At 40.1% G+C, this 23,447-nt stretch overlaps 1 protein-coding gene across 1 annotated transcript; it reads left to right on the top strand.

The window, feature by feature from the left end:
* Positions 1-1,080: 1,080 nt before the first annotated feature.
* LOC138648917 (F-actin-uncapping protein LRRC16A-like) lies at positions 1,081-22,182 on the top strand. Its single transcript, XM_069738898.1, has 18 exons — positions 1,081-1,152; positions 1,754-1,842; positions 3,603-3,697; positions 4,149-4,235; positions 5,241-5,350; positions 6,068-6,145; positions 6,254-6,330; positions 7,163-7,267; positions 8,877-8,946; positions 12,909-12,990; positions 14,148-14,244; positions 15,765-15,822; positions 16,914-17,086; positions 17,383-17,451; positions 18,971-19,064; positions 20,625-20,696; positions 21,177-21,248; positions 21,859-22,182. Exons 2-18 carry the CDS (start codon positions 1,775-1,777, stop codon positions 21,886-21,888), a joined length of 1,437 nt encoding a protein of 478 aa, XP_069594999.1. The 5' UTR covers positions 1,081-1,152; positions 1,754-1,774; the 3' UTR covers positions 21,889-22,182.
* Positions 22,183-23,447: the final 1,265 nt, after the last annotated feature.

The raw sequence follows: 23,447 nt of genomic DNA, 5'->3' as shown, positions 1-23,447 counted from the left end.
AAAATCCGGAATGTGTGCACATAGCCTAAAAGAGCTTTTTTCTTGTTTCCATCAACATAGCCATACAAGGATTTTTTGTTGTTGTGAAATGACAATTTTTTTTCTGTATCGTGTTCACTGTGATCCATCAAAACATGGAATCGCGCTCGGACCAATTCAGTGAGGCTGTGCACATGTCCAATTTTTTTCCCTTGGGAAAGTGGTCCGACAAAAAAAGATTGCAGCGTGCATAATTTGCCTCCGATCGGATGGCGCTCGACCATTCATGTCTATGGGTCCGTGATGACATCCGAGTGGGGTCTGATTTTCATGGACAGACTGAATGGAGAAGATGGTGAAACGGTTTTTTTTTGTTGTTTTTTTTTTAATTCTGCACCTCTGAGAAAATCTGATCAGAGTGTGAGTAGTAAAATCGGACCGTTTTTCTCGGATGGAGAACACACGGTCGTCTGCACCTGCCCTAAGGCTACGATTTTTGAGTAAACCGCATTTTTGTACAAGTTTTTCTTCTACTGAAACAGTTTTGGGGTATGTTCTTTGAACAAATAGTCCACGAGGATCATTTTTGCAAACCTTACAGTCATCAACAATGAGCATCACTGCTACCCAGCGGCCGCTCTCGTGAAAGCCATACACAGGGCAGGACTATTGAGTTGTAATTGGTGATGAGCGAGCGTGCTCGGATAAGGCGTTACCTAAGCATGCTCCTGTGCTAATAGAGTGTCTTCAGCGTGCTCGAATACTATGTTTGAGTCCCCGCCCACATGCAGGGATTTCCTATTTGTTATGCAATCTCTGCATGTGTTGTGGCTGTCGAACAGCCGTGAGACATGCAGCCGCGGGGACTCGAACATGTTATTCAAGCACGCCGAAGACACTCTATTAGAACATGAGCATGCTCAGATAACACCTTATCCGAGCACACTCTCTCATCATCACTAGTTGTAATTATTGATACAAGCAACATTTACAGATTCTGCCAACATTAAGGATAATTTTTAGTAGGCAATTATCGCTGTGGGAAAAATACTAACATTGATGGCGTTCCATTGGCAAAATGTCATTTTTTATTTTAGTGATGTCGCGCTGGCAGTAGCTTCATTGTCATTCAACCAATGGTTCACAAAACTTCATTGCAAAGATTTCCGCCTGGTAAGTGTAAAAACAGAGATCAGTTTAAAAAAAAAAAATTAGACTAAAAAACGGATCATTACTGGACACATGAACATAGCCATAAAGAGATATGGTGCCTTCTCAATAAGCATCTTGTTCAAACCTTGCACTGATGAAGGGCAAAGGCTCCAAAACAGCTGTCCACAGATGGCTGTCTGCAGATCCCTTGTCAAGTTGCAAAGATTTGGACACTGATTTACCCATATAGGTGGCACTATTGAAAGAGTTTTCTTTTCTTCTAGTGAAAAGCTAATTTTCATTTTTTCCTTTGGACCCCTACACGACTGGTCTCCCTAATGAGAGACTGTCCTCTCTTGCCCATAGGATTACTTGGCAGTCCGAGAAATGTAAAATTTCCCAAATATGATTATTACTCTGCTTTTTTTTTTACTGGACTAAGATTAACCTTTTTATTATATATTTCTGTAGCGTAAAGGGTTTAATATTGCAATAAATTAGATAAATGTTACTGAGCATTGTAGGTGCAGAAAGTAATAATCATCGTTTTCTAGCATGCAGCTGTTGGTGGTTCTGGTGGAAAGAAGCCTCTATTCTTATTATTACTTTTTTTTTTAATTAGAGACCAGAGATTTCTGAACAAATGTTATATGTGTTAGGAAGATCTAAGAAAATTGAAGAACTAGTTTTGGAGAACTGTGGAATAAAATGGTAAGAATTTTATAAATTGCTAAAAAGTACAGTAAAAAAAAAGAAGCCTGAGGAATAAACTTAATAATGTAATTACTTTACAAAATGTAGCCCATCGACATCTGATAGCCAAGTGATCCGTCCATTTCAAGGAATTTTCTTATAAAGACACCATTTCTTTAGGGGCATAGAGGGCAGCATGGAGAGAAGCTAGCAAAGTATTTGTCACGCTCTTCTGGGCCAAGTATGTATGGTTATGTGTGCTGCAGATGTGTATCTGATGCAGCCCAGTCAGGTAGGACTGGATTTATTCCTAGCACTGCAGGCTTGATTAGATGCACTGGGCTTTCATTAACTAAGAACCAAGGCCTGGGTTCACTAGGTGGGTCAGTCTGCTGGATGTTAAGTAGAGTCAAGTGTGTGGCTGGTGAGTGACCAGCCAAAACGTGAGCTGTAGATGGGATAGAGACATAGCAGTGTCTCTCTCTGAATGAAGACTGCATGGGTCAGCTAGGAAAGCTGAGCAGTCTGTGTGTTGGAGCTGTTCTGTAATCCTGAGGTCATCCCTGCAGCTTATCAACAAAGACTGGGGGCAGCACGGATGAGGCATCGCTGGACCTGTGGAGGGGGGGAGTAAGGGTATGTGTGCACATGGTGTCTTTTTAGACATGTGTGAACCCGTAGAGTTACACTTCGGAAAACACTAGCCTTTTTTTTCCCATGAAGCGTCTTTTGCAGGCTCTTTTCGGTCAAGTTTTGCAACATCTTTGGCCGTCGGCTTTTTTTCTTGTATTGAATAAGTTAATGAGCGTGAAGAATGGTCAGTGGTTAAAGGAAGCGCAAATGACTGAACATATGCACAGCAAATCATTTTTACATCGTTATGCGTATGTTTATCCTTTGTAATGTTTATGTAACGCTATTTCAGGTCTCTATCTATCTATCTGTCTATCATCTTTTATCTATCTATCGATTATCTATTATCTATGTAATTATCTATCTACCTATTAATAATAATAATAATAATCTTTATTTATATAGCGCCAACATATTCCGCAGCGCTTTACAGTTTAACAGTATCAAACACAACAGACATAAGTAACAGCGTTAACAATACAATAATTAAAGCGAAATAAAACGTCCCTGCTCGTGAGAGCTTACAATCTACAATGAGGTGGGGGAGATGCAAAGTACAGGTGTGTATTTACAGTGATGTATTTACAATGATGGTCCAGCCATCTTCAGGGAGTGGGGGGATAGATGGGGATAGTGAATGGGCTACACACACACAAACATAACATGACTTTGATTAGTGAACGTGATAGGCCGCTCTGAACAAATGTGTTTTGAGCGAGCGCCTAAAACTATGCAAATTGTGGATGGTCCTAATATCTTGGGGTAGAGCATTCCAGAGGATTGGCGCAGCACGGGAGAAGTCTTGGAGTCGGGAGTGGGAGGTACGGATTAGGGCAGAGGTTAATCGAAAGTCGTTTGCAGAGCGCAGCGGTCGGTTAGGCCGATAGACCGAAATGAGGGAGGAGATGTAAGGGGGTGCCGCACTGTGGAGAGCTTTGTGGGTGAGAACAAGTACTTTGAATTGTATCCTGTAATGAATGGGCAGCCAGTGTAACGACTGGCGAAGAGCGGACGAGTCCGAGTAACGATTAGCCAGATGGACGACCCTGGCTGCTGCTATTATCTATCTATCTATCTATCTATCTATCTATCTATCTATCTATCTATCTATCATCTATCTGATAATATTTCTCTTTTGTTTACAGTGAATTTGCCATCAAGATGGCTCAGACACTTGATAGCAATGTCAGCACTATGCTCCATACCATAAATCTTTCTGGAAATCAAATAGAAGATAGAGGTACATTAAAGCATGTATAAGTGTATTTGCATTGTATGTGTGTTTATATACGTGTGCAAATCTGTGTGATATGTGTTGTGTGCATGATGTGTCTGTACATCTGTGGATGTATATGTGTGTATTAGTGCTGAGCGACCGTGCTCGCCATTCGAGTGATAATCGGGGTGCTCGGGTCCATATCCTGGGTGCTCGCGCGCCATGCTCGAGTCCTCGCCCCCATGTTTCACGGTTATTAGACAGCCAATAAACATGCGGGGATTGCTCAGCACTAGTGTGTATGTGTGCGCGTGTGTATATACAGTAAATGTTTCACAAATGGATGCAAGTTTAGAGGCCCACCTATAGTGTTTATAATGTCTCAAATTTAAGGACCCCACTGTAATCCACGTGTAAAGAAAAAATTAGGATGGTAATTATGTAATAATTCAATTTTGACTTGTTCTCTCATAAGGACTTGCAGCAATTAGCCAACATTTTAAACAACGGCAACAAGTTTTACGACATCTCAGCCTTTCGAGAATTTCAATATCAGTAAAAGGTAATCAAAAGGTATATATATATATATATATATATTATAATATGCACATATATATGTGCACGAAAATGAATAAAAGAATTTGGGATACTAAAGGGAATGTGTCGTCAGATTGTTACAATGAAAACTGCATACGTTATTAATTAGATCTCTTAGACCTGGTCAGGCTGGTGTACTTACAGTGAAAATCCATTTCAGAATGGCTCAATATCCACCCATCCGGTCTGAGTGACAGTCACTCAGTGTCCCTCCTCTCTGCTGAGGTCTCACACTGCTCAGTACAAGCTGCAGCTGACAGTCAGACTGGGTGGGTAGTTAAAGACTGAAAAGACTGGTACTCATGAGCTAGGAGTAAGTCATTCCATAGCTGCAGTCATAAAATGCTCATCTTAGTGTCAGGATTATACATTCTGGCACAGATTTCCAATGTAAGTGACCAGGCTCATCAGGTCTAAGAGAAGTATTTAACAATATGTACAGTTTGTATTGTGAAATTTGATAAGAAATCCACCTTTAAGGCCACATGCGTCGGGCCGCTAATTGGAAAGTTCCAAGACTAAGGCAGGAATTAAATCGAAACTATGGAAATGTACTATTATGTTATTATTACTATTATTCTTATGTGTCCTACTGCTCTACACCTCCATCACTTTAGGCATGAGTGATTTAGATTTAGGTATGAATTATTATGATTTCTTATTATAGCGCCATTTCTTCCACGGCGCTTTACATGTGAATTACATATAAATTAGTGAGAAGGAATTATGGTCATGTCTATTACATGAGGGACATAGCGCTGACATGTCCTGTAGCGGAGCAAAACCAGATCAACGTGAGACCAAGGAACTTTTGGGATTGGAGCCATGGGATTAAAAAAGATAAGTACAACATTTGTGATTATCAGGCTATTCACAAGATTTTGTTCTTTTGTCATTCGTTTAGGAAAAAATTGTTTAAAATCGCATTTTATTACAAACACAATGTTTTTGTTTTTGTTTTACTTTCTAGGTATTAGCAGCTTATTTCAGTCCCTTACTTTCAATGGATCGTTGAGCAATTCTCTAATCCATCTTGATCTGTCTGGCAATCCTGGCATTTTTGCCACAGAAGATTCCTCTGTAAGTTATAATTATTCATTGTCTAAATTATTATTATTATTTATATTATTATTATTATTATTATTTTTTTTTTTTTTTTTTATTTAACTAACTGGTTAACTAACTGGTTTATCATAAAAAAATAACATAACTTACAGCTCTCAGGACGTAGCAACACAAAAATGACTTTTGTCTCCATAATGACACGTATTTATATTACAAAAATGTAAAACATGAAATAAACCCCCACATAACTGATATTGTGCCATTTGTACCAACCCATAGAATAAACTTGTTATTTTTACTCTACAATATATGGCGTCAAATGAAAACTTTTTTAAAGAAGACAGGCAGAATTACAATTTTTTTAAGTCGACCCTCCCCGAAAATGTTAAAGCGTAACCTGTCTTGACATGAAGATAAGCAAGTGGGTTTCTCTAATAAGAAATATTACAGAGTTTCTCATTTTCACCTGTATTATTTGATTTATGAAAAATAAAAAATAAGATTTTAATAGAAATATAATAAAATGTATAAATATAAGATGAATATAATATGTATAAATATATATTGATCTATATATAGTATATATTTAATGTGTGCATAAAATGAGATAGGGGTGATGAATGTGTGGGAGCCATGCTCGGAATATCCAGCACATAGAAACGCAAAGTAAAGCAAATCATTTTATATTTCGACTAATATGCTGTTTTTTTTTGGTTTTTTTTCTCATTTTAGAATTTATTTAACTTTTTAATTCACTGCTCTTCACTTTGTCATCTTAACCTTTCTGACACAGGCTGCGCGCTCGATTCTGTAAGTATAGACTGGCTGCTCGTGTCTGATTTCTTACCATTCGTAGAGGGTGGAATACTTTACATTTTCAATGATTATAATATGTATTTTTTTTTTCTTTTATTTTAGCTTTTTGAATCCTTGCTTCATGGTTGCTGCCAAAGCCTAAGTTATCTGAATGCTGCAAGAAATGTGTATTCACACAGGTAATCTGACAACGTTGACGGAATCTTCAGACTTTCTGGGCCATCGTGCGTCATGGAAATAATAACCCTGATCGATATGTTGGTCCAAAGCTTCCACCAGTCACTGTAGACCTACAAGGCTCATGTATAGGGTCCGACCAATATGGGAAAGATTTTACAGCATATAGTGCAGTCTCAGACCAGATTGGAGCCGACCTTTGATGTGATGTGGTCATAAATCTGCTGAGAAGGGCTCAGAAAAAGTCGTAGAAAAGAACGACAAAGTCTGCGTCAGAACGAGCTCGCTGACGGATTCTCAGTCTGCAGAGAAAAAGCCTATAGCAGTCAAATGATGCACAATTCTTGAATAAACCAAATTGGAAAAATAAAATTTTAGCTTATGTTTAATACTTTTAATTTAGAAAAAAATGGAAAAAAATAAAAACATATTTGGTATTTCCGAAATTGTACTGACCAGGAGAATCATATTGACAGATTATTGTTACTGCACAATGAACATCTAAAAACAAAACCCAAAAAGCAATCTGAGACCCATGGAGTTATATTGTGAAAGTGACCTCCGTCCACCCTGAAGGTGCAGGTCACAATTAAGGTCATGGCAGAAGATGGCGCCCAGGAAGTATTGTATAGATGCACATTACTGGAGACCTCTAGGCTGAGCCTAACCAGACGTGCAGCCATGACAGGCTTCAAGCCTTGGCTAGGCCTCTGGCTGCTATGGCTAGTCCTTGTCATGCATCTAAGGCCAGGGACCTTTCACTGTAAGATTATACGTATTAAATTATTGGTTAACATCAACTGATTATTTCATCTTCTACTTTTTGTTTTGCAGAAAAATGAAAGATATCTCTCCTTCTATCACCAAGTTTCTTAGCCAGGCCATTTCTCTCAAATATCTTATCCTATCTGGGACAAAACTACCAACACAAGCGTTAAGGTATTTGCATTGGTCTTCACCAGACTGTTCTCAAGATAAAAAAAAGCTACCGTATGTAATTGCCTATTAGACCGCTTTCACGGTCTGACTATGGACCGCAGTGGGGGAATGGCCGCCGGTCTCCTGACCCGGACACAACAACCTCAAAGGTATCTATGAGACTGCCGCGAAATCCAGACATCGTGGTTCATAATCAAACCGTGAATGTCTGACCTGTATGACCGGCCTTACTCTAAGTCAATTAACTTAGATTTTTCAAATACCAATTATTACTCTATTATTTTTATTATTGTAACGTTGGCCATGATGCCTGTCTCGTGGTCAAAGTTTGCTAGATGTCACTACTGCATCGCAGCGCATGCGGTCATATTTCGACCTTGAGGGTACTGCGAAAGCGACAAGCAAGTTGCAAAAAAAACTGATTCAGTTGGACTTGCTTGTCGTCGATGCTGCACCCTCACTGATAACCTAGAAAACTTTTGCTGTGCAACTCGTGTCACAACCAAAGTCACCTAGTAGTCCCAGCCTTAGAATAACTGGGATTTCCGGTACCCTGTGTGACTGCAGAGTCCTGGATTGTGGCAGTGTCGTAACATAGAGCTCGCAAGCACCTAATGCAAAATTTCCAACAGGACCCCCAACTTTCCCAGGTCTTTAATAATATTGGTCTTCTTACATTGGCCAAAAGGATATTTTGGGTTCCTTAGGTTCTAGGGTTTGGGTGTGACTGCAACCCCTGCACATATTATACCTCCTGGTATCTGTTTTGAACTGTATTTCTGTTATGCTGTAATGTCTATTGTCTGTACAAGTCCCCTCTATAATTTGTAAAGCGCTGCGGAATATGTTGGCGCTATATAAATAAAAATTATTATTATTATTATTATTATATTATAGTTATGCTCCTGACAGTGTGCAATGCGCACACTGTCAGGACTCCTTAGAATGCCAGATGAGAACCAACGGGTGGGTCATCTGCGCTGCTGATGGAGATCCGAAAATTTGTACAGGATTCAAAGTAGACTTGGTGCAGTTTTATTATCATCAGCGCGTTTTGAGGTCTTCATCAAGATAAAACCACATACAAAAGACAAAGCTTCATAGTCACAGACTTAGGCTATGTTCACATGTGCGTTTTTTTTAATGCTTTTTTAATGCAAATTTTCAAGTTTACTTTCTATCCTATGTAATTCATCAGAATTCGCAGTGCAAGTGAGCCGTCACGTGACTGCAAGTATGTCATATCCATAGTTGGAGTCATACACCGACTAGATCTAGTTTGCATGTGACTGCATAGATGCAAATCGCATGCTTCATGTGACTGCTCATTTGCATTGCGAATCTTGCGAAATCCTGACAGTGTGTACATTGCACACTGTCATGATTCCAGAATCTGTAGTTACCTACAGTGACTGCTTAAATTTGTCTAGAGCCTTGAAACCCCCTTTAAACCCTTCCTCTGTGCCCTTACTCCTTATAGTTCTTCCTCCACTGGCTCTTGACGCTTGGTATGTAATGCTCCTTGTCATCGGCTGGTGAAAGGAAATACTCTTAATTCATAGATTAATTTCAAAAAGGATTTTAATTATTCTGTATCTGTTTAATTCAGAGCAATGTTCCAAGGCCTGGCAAGTAATGAGAAAATATCTGATCTTCACATGGACCTGAGTAACTGTGAGGTATGGTCAGAATGATTTAAAATCATATATAACGAAATGTAAAATAAGCATCCAAAATCATCTCTAAAGTTTGAGATGCCAATTTGGTCTATTTTCTTTTGTTGAACAGGAAGGGGGAATGATGCAAGAATTGGTAGACAAAAGTATTTTCTTCCAAGATTCCACATTTTCACACAAACGAATCAATTCCGGCTGTCCTGTGCTTTGTTGTCGGCATCTGTCTGCTGAGCCACAGCTGGTTTTGTCTGTGCTCTATTGTCAGCATCTCTGTCTGCTGAGCCACAGCTGGTTTTGTCATTGTCCCGGTGTTAATTACCTTTTACCTCTGGCCATTCCTTTCGGACAGCAGGTGTTTTTCTTTTTTTTATCTAGCCCGTCCTATCACGTTGCAGGTGCTACTATTTAACCCTTCCCCTTGCTGGTCTTCTCTGCTGGTGATAGCCTTTAGTGGATCCTGCCTGGAGTTTCTGTCCTTCTGCTGTGTATCTTGGCCAGCTAGATAAGTGCACTGCTGCGGTTTCTTTATTTCGCTGCACTCTCCCTCGGTTCCTTAGGATGTTCGTGATACATTGGACGGCCTTTTGGGGAATCAGGTCCGAGTTGTCTTCTCTAATTTTCTAACAGGGTTTATCCTGAAAAATATTTAGAATTGAGAGTCCTCGGTGGTTGATACCTTTTAATGGCTAACTGAAAAGATGGTAACAAATTGCAAGCTTTCGAGACTACTCAGGTCCCTTCCTCAGGCATACACTAATACCAATTCTGAAGAATCACATATTTATGCACAATACAGCCCAGAAATAATGCCATAGATAAGACAGGTGACATGAAGCAGAACTACCGTTATGTGAGAGTGATAAACAGTTGGGTCCATAAATATTGGAACAGTTCATAGATAAGGAGTGTGAATGTTTTACTGTCCTCTGATTGGGGTCTGGTTCTGTGTTATGATGCCCGGTCTGGGGAGCAAATTCCTTAATTGATATAAAAAGACATAATCCATGTGACATTCATTCCTGCACTGAGGGTGTCAAAGGTCGTCATCAGTTTATATTCCCAGACTCTTCTGTCTCTCTGAGATTTTAAATGACCCTTTAATAAAAGTAATCTCATGTCCATGGCGCTGTGATCAGGGAGACCAAAATTTTTTGCCACAGGTACATCTATTCTTTGTTCTCTTATTGTGTGGCAATGAGAATTCATCCTTGTTCTCAGTTTTTGCCCTGTCTCCCCTACATACAGACCCCCAGTTGGACATTTAGTACAAATAATTAGGTACAGGGTTTATTCTGGTCGCGCTGTAGCTGCTAGGGTTTGTGTTAATGGATACTTTAGTCTGTGCAGGAACCGAGTAGGGTTTATGGAGTTCTCATAGCAAGATCCTTCACCCTCATGTTTATTATCATGTGTGCATAACAAATTTACATATTAAATGAATTAATTGGACACTATCACCATTTCGGGTACACAATGACCTGTTCTTCAAAAAGATTATATGTAACAATAGAAGCAAACATACAGTACAGACCAAAAGTTTGGACACACCTCATTTAAAGATTTTTCTGTATTTTCATGACTATGAAAATTGTACATTCACACTGAAGGCATCAAAACTATGAATTAACACATGTGGAATTATATACTTAACAAAAACGTGTGAAACAACTGAAATTATGTCTTATATTCTAGGTTCTTCAAAGTAGCCACCTTTTGCTTTGATGACTGCTTTGCACACTCTTGGCATTCTCTTGATGGGCTTCAAGAGGTAGTCACCAGGAATGGTCTTCCAACAATCTTGAAGGAGTTCCCAGAGATGCTTAGCACTTGTTGGCCCTTTTGCCTTCAGCGGTCCAGCTCACCCCAAACCATCTCGATTGGGTTCAGGCCTGGTGACTGTGGAGGCCAGGTCATCTGGCGTAGCACCCCATCACTCTCCTTCTTGGTCAAAAAGCCCTTACACAGCCTGGAGGTGTGTTTGGGGTCATTGTCCTGTTGAAAAATAAATGATGGTCCAACTAAGCGCAAACCGGATTGAATAGCATGCCGCTGCAAGATGCTGTGGTAGCCATGCTGGTTCAGTATGCCTTCAATTTTGAATAAATCCCCAACAGTGTCACCAGCAAAGCCCCCCCACACCATCACACCTCCTCCTCCATGCTTCACGGTGGGAACCAGGCATGTAGAGTCCATCCGTTCACCTTTTCTGCGTCACATAATGACATGGTGGTTGGAACCAAAGATCTCAAATTTGGACTCATCAGACCAAAGCACAGATTTCCACTGGTCTAATGTCCATTCCTTTGTTCTTTAGCCCAAACAAGTCTCTTCTGCTTGTTGCCTGTCCTTAGCAGTGGTTTCCTAGCAGCTATTTTACCATGAAGGCCTGCTGCACAAAGTCTTCTCTTAACAGTTGTTGTAGAGATGTGTCTGCTGCTAGAACTCTGTGTGGCATTGACCTGGTCTCTAATCTGAGCTGCTGTTAACCTGCGCTTTCTGAAGCTGGTGACTCTGATAAACTTATCCTCAGAAGCAGAGGTGACTCTTGGTCTTCCTTTCCTGGGGCGGTCCTCATTTGAGCCAGTTTCTTTGTAGCGCTTGATGGTTTTTGCCACTGCACTTGGGGACACTTTCAAAGTTTGCCCAATTTTTCGGACTGACTGACCTTCATTTCTTAAAGTAATGATGGCCACTCGTTTTTCTTTACTTAGCTGCTTTTTCTTGCCATAATACAAATTCTAACAGTCTATTCAGTAGGACTATCAGCTGTGTATCCACCAAACTTCTGCTCAACACAACTGATGGTCCCAACCCCATTTATGAGGCAAGAAATCCCACTTATTAAACCTTACAGGGCACACCTGTGAAGTGAAAATCATTCCCGGTGACTACCTCTGGAAGCTCATCAAGAGAATGCCAAGAGTGTGCAAAGCAGTCATCAAAGCAAAAGGTGGCTACTTTGAAGAACCTAGAATATAAGACATACTGGTAATTTCAGTTGTTTCACACTTTTTTGTTAAGTATATAATTCCACATGTGTTAATTCATAGTTTTGATGCCTTTAGTGTGAATGTACAATTTTCATAGTCATGAAAATACGCAAAAATCTTTAAATGAGAAGGTGCGTCCAAACTTTTGGTCTGTACTGTAATTCTAAAATATGAAAATAAATAAATACATTGATGCATTAACACAAAAATAAACATTACTGGGAATGCATAAAGCAATAACACTACTGTTGCTGGTGAGTGGAGTTGAGCATGCGCCATATATAATCTTTGAGGAATGTCAGTGATGTCTACAGTACTGGTGTCTGCATGTCGTAGTGCATTAGGTCATTGAGAATGCTGGTCTTAGTGCCACAAATGTTTTCATTAGTGTTATCTCTGTTTGGGTATGTTCACACAATGTCTTTTTCAGGTGGATTCTGCTTGGAATCCACCTGAAAAAGCGCTAAAAAAAAGTCAAAAAGAACAACGTGCACAATAATGTCAAAACGCCTTGCTGTGCATTTGTTCCATCTTTTGACACTTCTTCTAACTGCTGAAGCGGCTAAAAAAAAGTGACCGGTCCATTCTTATGGCGGCTACAGCTATTTTCTATATAGAATATAGAAAATAATTTAAAAAAAAGCTACTGCAAAAGATATCCAAAAAGATGTAGAAGACACTATAAAAAAACAAACAAAAACGCTTGTATTTTTTTTGAAGCATCTTTTGCTTGGAAAACTATGCAGGAACGCCAAAGTCCAAGAGGCGCAACGCGCACATATATACCCATTGTAGCTCACTATTTTGGGGTCATAAACCTCAGGCGAGATACTGACCAAAATACTGCCACGTGAAAGAGGCCTATTATAGTTTTGTCCTCCCCATTGTTTCAAATTAGTTTTCTCATTCTAATTTCTGTAGAATTCAACAACATTTTGCAAAGAAAGTTTATTTTATTCTTTTTTTTTTTGTAAGCTTCGCTCACCTGGTGCACAGGTGATACAAGACGTGATCTTTGATGTCAGTTCTGTGAGCTCGCTGGATATATCGGCAAATGGTATGTAGTGTACAGGCGGGTAATATAAAAGCATCATGTACCTGGATGAGGGATAGAAAATGGCCGGTGTTTGTGGGGTGGAACAGATTCATTTTGGGCTACCTGTCAGTGTCGAGCAATTTCTGTAAAATATGTTTGTAGCTAATTTTGTAGTCGGTTTATAGAGGAAAAATACAGATAATAATAATAAACATGACCAATAACGAAGAGAATAATATATTCCAGTATGGTGTCTGGGTAGAAATTGGGTGAGTACGTGGCCAATAATGTATGAATAATGATGGGTAAAATTGACACTAAAAGGGAATTTGGTGGACAATCAACTTTGCGTTTCAAACCAGCGCTAGGAAGCTGCCGCCAAGGCAAATAAAGTTATAGGATGAATCAAAACTATTATTCTATATAGTGGCAGCAGCTGCTGAAACATGTAAGGACCAATGATGCTTCACTCCGTACATGGTTTACATCTGACCGATATCGGCTGATCTGAGGGAATGTCCTGTTGGGTGGGAGATAGAGGGGTCCGTGGCTTAGTAACCCGATGTTTACCCTGGTTACCATTGTAAATGTAAAAAAAAAAAACACTACATACTTACATTCCGGTGTCTGTTCCCCAGCCTCAGCTTCCCTGCACTGTCTCAGCGCCGGCCGCAAAGCAGAGCGGTGACGTCACCGCTGTGCTCTGCTTTACGGCTGGCCGGCGCTGACAGTGCAGGGAAGCAGAGCGCCGGGGGACAGACACCGGAATGTAAGTATGTAGTGTTTTTTTTTTTTTACATTTACAATGGTAACCAGGGTAAACATCGGGTTACTAAGTGCGGCCCTGCGCTTAGTAACCCAATGTTTACCCTGGTTACCAGTGAAGACATCGCTGAATCGGCGTCACACACGCCGATTCAGCAATGTCTGCGGGAGATCCAGCGACGAAATAAAGTTCTGGCCTTTCTGCTCCGACCAGCGATGTCACAGCAGGATCCAGATCGCTGCTGCGTGTCAAACACAACGATATCGCTATCCAGGATGCTGCAACGTCACGGATCGCTAGCGATATCGTTGTTAAGTCGCTCAGTGTGAAGGTTCCTTTAGCTTACTGGGATTCACCAGTTTCCTGATGGGCCGATAAAATCCTGTTAGTAATGATTTATTTTATCCTCTAGATTTTAACTCTGAAATGGTAACACTGATCTTATCAGTTGGAAGAAGTAAATCCATAAACCATTTATCTCTGGGCAAAAACTTCAATTCAAAGTTCAAGTGAGTATTATTCCTATAATTAATCGGGTAATTCTGTTCTCTGGTTGTCAAACAACATCTGAGCTAAGAGAACCATCACATTTCCAATAGATAGTAAAGTAGTCCATGTATCCGTTCATACCAATGTGGCAAACCTGCCCTCATCTAATATGAGAATCTCTACGCACAGTTGCCATAAAACATGTTAAGTGTTTCGCCTGTTTGATCTTGCTTCCTCAGGGGGTATATATATTGGGAGGGGTCAGGTATTGTAGTGCATGCTCAGCACCACACCAGACCTCCTCCAAAAGTGTATGCTCCTTTACTTGCCTCGTAAAGCGAGTCTGACACCCTCAAAACACTAACTAAACCATTTATACAGGTATGTAGGGAACTTGGCCCCGATAAAAAATCATACATGTAGTGTAGAATTTAGTAGTTCAGTTGCCAGAAAAAAAATTAAAAAAATGTGTTTTGCATGTAAATGAGGGGGTGTTGGTGCGCCGTTGTCATGGCCATAGGCTCAGTGACCCAGAGCTCAATTTGCATAATGAGCACTGTCATATTTTAATTGTCAGCGCTCAATTAAGAGCTGCCCGAACTCAAACAGCGCCTCCACATGGACAAGAGAAAGTTCTCTTTTTTCAGTTTTAAAAAGAAACAAACAGAAAGCAGATGGTCCCCACATACATCAGTATGGTTCCTCTCCTTCCAAGTCTATGCACACATTTGCTTAAAAGTTTTTTTCTTCCTAAATCCAAAGTTAAGCAGCTTTCCACATAGTCTTCATTAGAAATGTTGTAATATCTTGCTTCTGCACAATGCCGTGAAGCCCTTTCTCTGGTGATCTACTTCTCCGGATGGCTCTTTCTGCTTTGCTCCTCCCTTCTCTCATCGTTAGAGATAGTAGCAGTAAAGAGCAAGAGTGTACTCCGATTTCTAAAATGTAGAGAAGGAAGAAAGCAAGTGCAGTCTCAGGGAAGGCAGAGAAAATGGACGATGAAAAAAGGAGGCAAGAACACGAGGAAGAAATAAGTGCAGGATAGAAGCTGTGCTTATGTTTGAGATAATGGAGACCACTGTATCATGGATGTGCCCAGAGCTCACATCCAGCCTATATTACTGGGAGGGACACTCCTGAGAGATAATATCTGAAACTTAGATCAGGCTTCTAACTGCATATCAGAGAGATGGAAAGGAATGAATTAATGAAGAATAGTCCATCAAAGTCATAGCATTTATGAGTATTCCTCCAGGTATTTTTATGTACATTTATTTTGCTGTGTTGACCCCCAGAACCTAGACTGCAAGGCACATTTTCACTTTAAGCTACCCGATCAGTCAACAAATGTCTGCATTTGTTGGATGTGATATTTATACATTTAATTACTACACATTAATACCCATAAACTGCATCAAAATATATTAACTCTGCAAGCATTATTTTAGTATAGTAACAGACTGCATGCTATGGATTATATTATGTTCCTCTGTTCTTAATTTTTTTGACCCGTCGTTAATAATTTTTTTTTCTATTTTAGCACTTCCGTCACCGATATACTTCACCGAATTGTTCAGCTGTTGCAAGATGACGACTGTGTAAGTATTTAATATGCCACGGTGTAAGCTGGAAAGCAATAGAAATAATCTGGAAAGTTTATACTGATTTTGATCACATCCGGCCGGCGGTGGCGCGGCGCCAGGAATAGCTGTTTGGGTGTCGCTCCCCCACCAATCAAATAATGTTGACCTATCCTATGGATAGGCCATCAATATAAAGGTCCTGGACAACCCCTTTAAAGACAATGCCCAAAATGATGACGTTACCCACACTTAAACTATAGTATGTTAAACGATGTGTCCTTTAATACGTGTTTTTGTCCTAAATTATTGTATGTGTGCAATAAACATCGATACACAACCTCCGAAGGTCCAGCTCTGCGTCTCCCCTCCAGCTCTGCTCTCTGTTTCCTGACTGCATGAGTGACGTCTCAACTGCAATTTACATCACCGCTGCAGCCAATCGCTGTGCTCAGAAGCTGGTGCTGTTTACACACCCTTTCCTATAGTTATTTTTCCTACATCACCGCTGCAGCCAATCGTTGTGCTCAGCAGCTGATGCTGTTTACACACCCTTTCCTATAGTTATTTTTCCTACATCACCGCTGCAGCCAATCTCTGTGCTCAGCAGCTGGTCTTATCCACACTCTGTCTCCTATAGTTATTTTTTCCACATTTCCCCCAATCTCTCTCTTCTACATTTACATCCAAGTAAAGCTAAGTCGCAAAAAATTTGTTTACGGTAAGTTTCTGCGACTTTTTTTTTTTTTTTTCACAGGCGGGGAAAAAAAAAGAACCTTATATATTTTTTTCAAACTGGCCAGGAATTTCTGGACAGTTACAGCTTTGAATCTGCATAAAAAGATATAGAAAAAGGGAAAAACGCAGAAAAAAAAATGGCAAAAATGCAATGATCACAACAGATAGTCATTGCGTACTTTGGTGATGACATCTGTGGAAAAAACACGGGAAAAAAAATCAATTTTTTCTTAATATTTGTGGATTCACCTAAAGGCGCTTTATTATTTTCTCCGTATTTATACTGTATATTATATTAATTTCTGAAATATTTCTCATATCACCCATTAAGGTGTTTTTTTTTTTTATATTATTATTTTTTTTTAATTTAGACAATCAGTTCTCTGTCTCTGGCTGATTCAAGATTAAAGTCTGGCATCCATGTTATTCTGCACGCCCTGAGAAACAGCAACAACCTCACCCAGCTAGACATAAGTGGGAATTCAATGGGAGACCCCGGAGCAAAGCTATTGGCGAAAGCTTTACACATTAATAGAAAACTCCGGTACTTTCTGACATTAGATTTAACCCTTTTCCTTTTTTTTTTTTTACATCTTTAACAACTTTTTTCCTTTTTATTAATCCTTCTTGAACGTGCGATCACTTATTTGCTGTGTACAATATTCTGCAATACTTGCTGGTGCAATATCGGTACGAGCTCTAATGTGACTTTTTTCTTCCTTTTCTTGCACAGATACCCTCAGATTAATAATAAACCACTTCTATAATTTAAATATCACCGTATTCCGACTTTTTTTTTTTTCATTGTGTTTTTTGTTTGTTTTTTTTTACCCCCAACAGAACATTAATTTGGGATAGAAATAATACAACATTTGTTGGATTCCTGGATGTGGCAAATGCCTTAAAAAGGTAAAAATGCACATTTTCTTTATACTTCATCTAGGGGATTCATTTTGTTTTTTTCCATCTTTTTTTACAAACATTTTGGGTTATTGGCTGTAAATCTTTATTATGAGGAGTTATTAGTGTGATTTTTTTTTTCTTTTTTTCATGATGAATGTAGATTTTTACATATACTGTTTGGAACATTTTCAAAATCAACAAAACTAGATTACGTGAACCAAAAGCCAAGGGTTTTTGTTTCTTGGCTTCTCCATCACAATAGTTGCTATTTCTTTTTTTTTTTTTTTCTATATCGTTCATTTCCCTTGTTCTCCATCTGGCCGAAACAGTCATGAAAACGTCTTCCGTCTACTTCACACACCGAAATCTTTGGCTCGTCACTTTTACTAACATCTAAACATACCCCATAGTGCCATACGCTGCACAAATCCCACACCCCATCGCCATACGCCAGCATTATGTACCGCTTGTACCTCCGCACCGTTATAGTGCCCCCACAACACTGCTGCCATTGTGCCCACATTCAGAAGTCATGTCTCCTTGTCAATCTCTTCCTCTTTGTGCCTCCTAAAAGAATTATGCTCCACTTTATGACTCCATACAAATGTATTGCCCCCGTTGTGCCTCCACACAGTAATAATGCCCCCCCCTCCACATGTCAAAACCACCTAATCGTGTTCCCGTGACAAGTGACAGTGTACACCTCCTAGTCTGTAAACCCCCCACAATGTGGCACGATTAAGTGGTATCATGGTGTTACCTCCTGCAGGCCACTGGTAGACCAAAGACTTACCAAAGTAAATAGTGGAGCAGAGAGTCAAGGGCTCCCTGCTCCGCCATACTTCTTACCTGTAGCCACGTCCTGGAAATGCAGTGTTTTATCCTCTGGATTGAGTCTTGGTGACCTTAAAGACAAGCGCCAGGAAGTTTGAGGTTTATGCTAATGCTGGAGCTGGAATACTGTTACCTTCCCACACTCTTTTGCACTAGCGCCTTAGCCGGATACTGTTCAGGCAGTACTGGAAAATCCGGTGTTTGGTGCAGAGACATTGTCTGAGGGGCAAATTCTTTAGTTCCTTAGATGAAGAGTATGGGAATATAAACTGATGACGACCTTTTACAGTCTCAGTGCAGGAATGAATGTGTCGCATGGATTTATGTCTTTTTACATCAACTAAGGAACTTGCCCCTCAGACTATGAGGGGTCATCACAACAGAGACCCTAATCAGAGGACAATAAAACATTCCTTATCTAAGAACTGGTCCAATATTTATGGACGTAACTGTTTATCACTCATGGTAATTCTGCTTCACGTCACCTGTCTTATCTATTGCCTTCTTTCTGTGCCATGTTGTGCATAAATATGTGATTCTTCAGAATTTCTTTTAGTCTTCACCTGATGAAGAGACCTGTGTAGTCTCGAAAGCTTGCAATTTGTTACCATCTTTTCAGTTAGCCATTAAAAGGTATCAACCACTGAGGATTCTCAATTCTAAATATTTTTCTATTTTTTTTTTTTTTCAGGAATTTTACACTAATGTCAATGCCTTTACCAATGGCTGACGTATCACAAGCATATCGAATGAGTCCAAGAAAAACAGAGGAAGCCATACAGCAGGTTTGTTTGGTTGCTTCTTTTTTCACCCCCAACTGTAAAATGCTATGTTTTTTTTTTATACTATTAATATGCATGACTTCCCCTGTGCATTTTCCTTATATAAATGTCCTAGAAGGATTTGCTTTTATGTGGATGTGAATTCCTGCTTCGGCAGGCGCCATTTGTGCACGAATTATACGAACGGCCATACACCGCCCGCAGGAAAATGATCTAAACTAGTGCGTCTAAAACTGTTTAGCCTTTTTTTTTTTTGTTGTTGTTGGTGAGACTCAGCAAAAGATGCCGTTTTCATAGAAGTGATAATTTGCTGCACACTCTCTCTTTTTTTATGACTAATATAAGTATAAAATGAGTTAAAGGGATTTTTCACTATTGGACGAGATCATAGAGATGCAGCAGGGATGGGGAGCCGGGTGTCAGATACAGCCAGACTCCACATAAAGAAGGCAGAGATGGTTCATTACCGTCTCTTCCCTCCTGATCGCTATATCCACAGTGCAGGACAAATGCTTTGTATATAGTATAGATGGCAGTAAAAGCACTTAAAGGGAACCTGTCACCTGAATTTGGCGGGACCGGTTTTCGGTCATAGGGGCGGGGTTTTTGGGTGTTTGATTCACCCTTTCCTTACCCGCTGGCTGCATGCTGGCTGCAATATTGGATTGAAGTTAATTCTCCATCCTCCGTAGTACACGCCTGCGCGAGGCAATATTGCGCAGGCGTGTACTACGGAGGACAGAGTGCTGGGCTAGAAACCACTATTTGGACTGGCAGTGGCTTTTTTTTTTTCCTGCTTTTCTTAATGTATTTTTTTTCATGTATTGCACACAAGGTCATGAAAAACCTTTGTGGGTCACTACAACATTTAAATCATTTTTTTTTTTGCCCAACAAGTTATCTTGTATTTCCTTCCCTTACACCATCCTTATCCTCTCTCCCTACTGTGTGTGTCCTGTTTTGTGTACGTTTTTTTCTGAAATACTCTTATATTATAATCTGAGATTATACTGCTCAATCTAATATAAAATCACAGTTTTCTCTGCTGCAGATCTCTGAATGCTCAGCAGTGTATAACCCCGCCCACACCACCACTGATTGGTGACTTTATGTGTACATTGTCAGAAAGCTACCAATCAGTGGTGTGGGCGGGGTTACACAGAGCAGCAGGACTAGTAGGCATGAGATAACTAGTCCTCCAGTAATATCCTGTTGATAAAATAGTGATTTTTATTGAAACTACAACAAGCAGCCCAGTAAGTGACACATCACTGGAATCAGGGTCTCTGTCCCTACATCATGCCGCTCTCAGATTAGGAGACAACATTCTAGAGACGGATTCAATCTAAAGATTAAGAGACATTATCTTGTGTAGATGAATGTTTATTGTTTCTTATACACAATCATGCATTTTATGAATTTTGTCTGATCACTGTCGATTGATAAAATAATATTTTATACGGTGAGACCTCTGGATTATGTTACACTAGTTTGTCTTCTGTTAATAGGAGCAGATAAGAATCACATCACTCTAAATACATAAGGAAATATTTTCTTTAACAGATTCAAAATTATCTCATGAGGAACAATCAACTTTCCAATGACGTTACTGGACAGACCGCCGCATCTCAAGGGGTAGGAATAATCAAATGTATCAGACACGATGACTGGTTTGTGTTTTGGGAGATCTCTGTATAGTGTTTTATCTGTTTGTCTAATGTTCCAAGATCCTATAATAATATATATTAGGTGTAAAAATAATATTAACAAATACCTCCGATTAGAAATGTGGTGTAGTTCTTCTGATGCGCTATGTCGTTTACCCCATGTGCAGGACATTGCAGTAGCTTAGGCATCCAATAACAGCTAACTAAATGACCCTATAGGAGTGGTCGTAACCATGGATACCTAAGCTACAGTACTACAATGCCCTGCACGTGCGGTAAGCGACATAGCTAATCAGAAGAACTATACTACATTTCTAATTTGCTAATATTGTTATTATTACACCTACTACATATTGGGATAGGATCTTGGAGATGGGAAAATCTCTTTAATTGAAGGAAATACAAACTCTTTGTTCTAAATGTTGTAATGAAATGTTTCCTTTTCCAGATTCACAATCATCTCCTAAGGAGCCATCAGTTTTCCAATAGCTTTACCGTATACACCGCTGTATCGCAAAAGGTAACAAAAATGGTAAATACTACTGAATTACAAAATCTATTTACCAAATTATTTTTTTAGGAGTTTTCAAAATGTTAGTGCAGTTTTCTTCGAAGCTAAAACCCGGAGTGGGTTGAATAGAAGAAGATTCACTTTTTTCCTTTTCTGCTCACCGGCACGGTGAAATTCTGCTGCATGGAAATTTATTTGTTTTATTTCATTTTCAAGGTTTTTTTTTTTTCCTCCCATAAAATACTGCCGTTACGCCCCCCCCATGTCCGCTCCCAAGGGCTCAAGATCAGGAGTTAGTAAACATACCCTCTTTGATAAATCTGTAGCAAGAAATTGAAGAGCAGTTGATTGACATGTGTCTCCTGATGTACAAACATGGGGTAGACCTGTCAATCAGCTAGCATTGTGCAGGGCTGGGGTGTTTGTTGATTGGCTGCAGTAGTGACAGCACTGCACCCAATCACTGACCTCAGCTGCTCCTGCCGTCTACATCATCAGTGATCAGCTCAACTGATCAACTTCAGTTGTTGGTACTTATAAAGTCCCGATCTTTGCATACCCAACACAGACCAAACACCCCGGGCCGCCTCTATAATACATTTATTCACTGATCTTTCAGAAAGGATCCAGCATCTTGGAGAAGATTTGAACGTGACCCTGGATCCCTTGATGAGATCCCTCTACAAGCAGATCAGCGGTGTCATAAAAATGTCCTTCTAGCAGCAGGACGTCTCTCCCCAAAGAAAGATCATTGGTTGATACTTGCAGAAACGTTTACCTCCAAACCAGAGACCAGACTCCATTTACACCCTAGATCGTCTGAAATCATTCTCTGCATATTTGTTCCCACAAACGGCCAATTCCACAATTTGTCTATAGATATATTTGTTCTTTCTATGAAATGCAAAACAAGTTGTTTGAAGCCCAAAAATGGTGCCAAAAATAAACCATAGCTCACCCCCAAAACAAACCATAGCTCACCCCCAAAACAAACCATAGCTCACCCCCAAAGAAAACCATAGCTCACCCCCAAAGAAAACCATAGCTCACCCCCAAAGAAAACCGTAGCTCACCCCTAAAAACAAACCATAGCTCACCCCCAAAACAAACCATAGCTCACCCCCAAAACAAACCATAGCTCACCCCCAAAGAAAACCATAGCTCACCCCCAAAGAAAACCATAGCTCACCCCCAAAGAAAACCATAGCTCACCCCAAAGAAAACCATAGCTCACCCCCAAAGAAAACCATAGCTCACCCCCAAAACAAACCATAGCTCACCCCCAAAGAAAACCATAGCTCACCCCCAAAGAAAACCATAGCTCACCCCAAAGAAAACCATAGCTCACCCCCAAAGAAAACCATAGCTCACTCCTAAAAACAAACCATAGCTCACCCCCCAAAACAAACCATAGCTCACCCCCAAAACAAACCATAGCTCACCCCCAAAACAAACCATAGCTCACCCCCAAAGAAAACCATAGCTCACCCCCAAAGAAAACCATAGCTCACCCCAAAGAAAACCATAGCTCACCCCCAAAGAAAACCATAGCTCACTCCTAAAAACAAACCATAGCTCACCCCCCAAAACAAACCATAGCTCACCCCCAAAACAAACCATAGCTCACCCCCAAAACAAACCATAGCTCACCCCCAAAGAAAACCATAGCTCACCCCAAAGAAAACCATAGCTCACTCCTAAAAACAAACCATAGTTCACTCCCAAAGGTAAACCATAGTTCACTCCCAAAGGTAAACCATAATTCACCCCCAAAACAAACCATAGTTCACCCCCAAAACAAACCATAGCTCACCCCCAAAACAAACCATAGCTCACCCTCAAAACAAACCATAGTTCACCCCCAAGACAAACCATAGCTCACCCCCAAAACAAACCATAGCTCACCCTCAAAACAAACCATAGTTCACCCCCAAAACAAACCATAGCTCACCCCCCAAAACAAACCATAGCTCACCCCCAAAGAAAACCATAGCTCACTCCCAAAACAAACCATAGCTCACCCCAAAACAAACCATAGCTCACTCCTAAAAACAAACCATAGCTCACCCCCAAAACAAACCATAGCTCACCCCCAAAACAAACCATAGCTCACCCCCAAAGAAAACCATAGCTCACCCCCAAAGAAAACCATAGCTCACCCCCAAAACAAACCATAGCTCACTCCTAAAAACAAACCATAGCTCACTC

This window comes from Ranitomeya imitator, chromosome 9 (genome assembly GCF_032444005.1).
Source record: "Ranitomeya imitator isolate aRanImi1 chromosome 9, aRanImi1.pri, whole genome shotgun sequence".
NCBI lineage: Eukaryota > Metazoa > Chordata > Amphibia > Anura > Dendrobatidae > Ranitomeya > Ranitomeya imitator.
This window is presented reverse-complemented; position numbering and strand designations above follow the sequence as displayed.

Bases quoted from the DNA above. Each gene is read 5' to 3' on its own strand.
- LOC138648917 (XM_069738898.1), top strand. From the start codon at position 1,775: ATGTTATATGTGTTAGGAAGATCTAAGAAAATTGAAGAACTAGTTTTG. The intron at 1,843-3,602 runs GTAAGAATTTTA...TTTTGTTTACAG, and splicing joins GAGAACTGTGGAATAAAATG to TGAATTTGCCATCAAGATGG. The intron at 20,697-21,176 runs GTAGGAATAATC...TTCCTTTTCCAG, and splicing joins AGACCGCCGCATCTCAAGGG to ATTCACAATCATCTCCTAAG.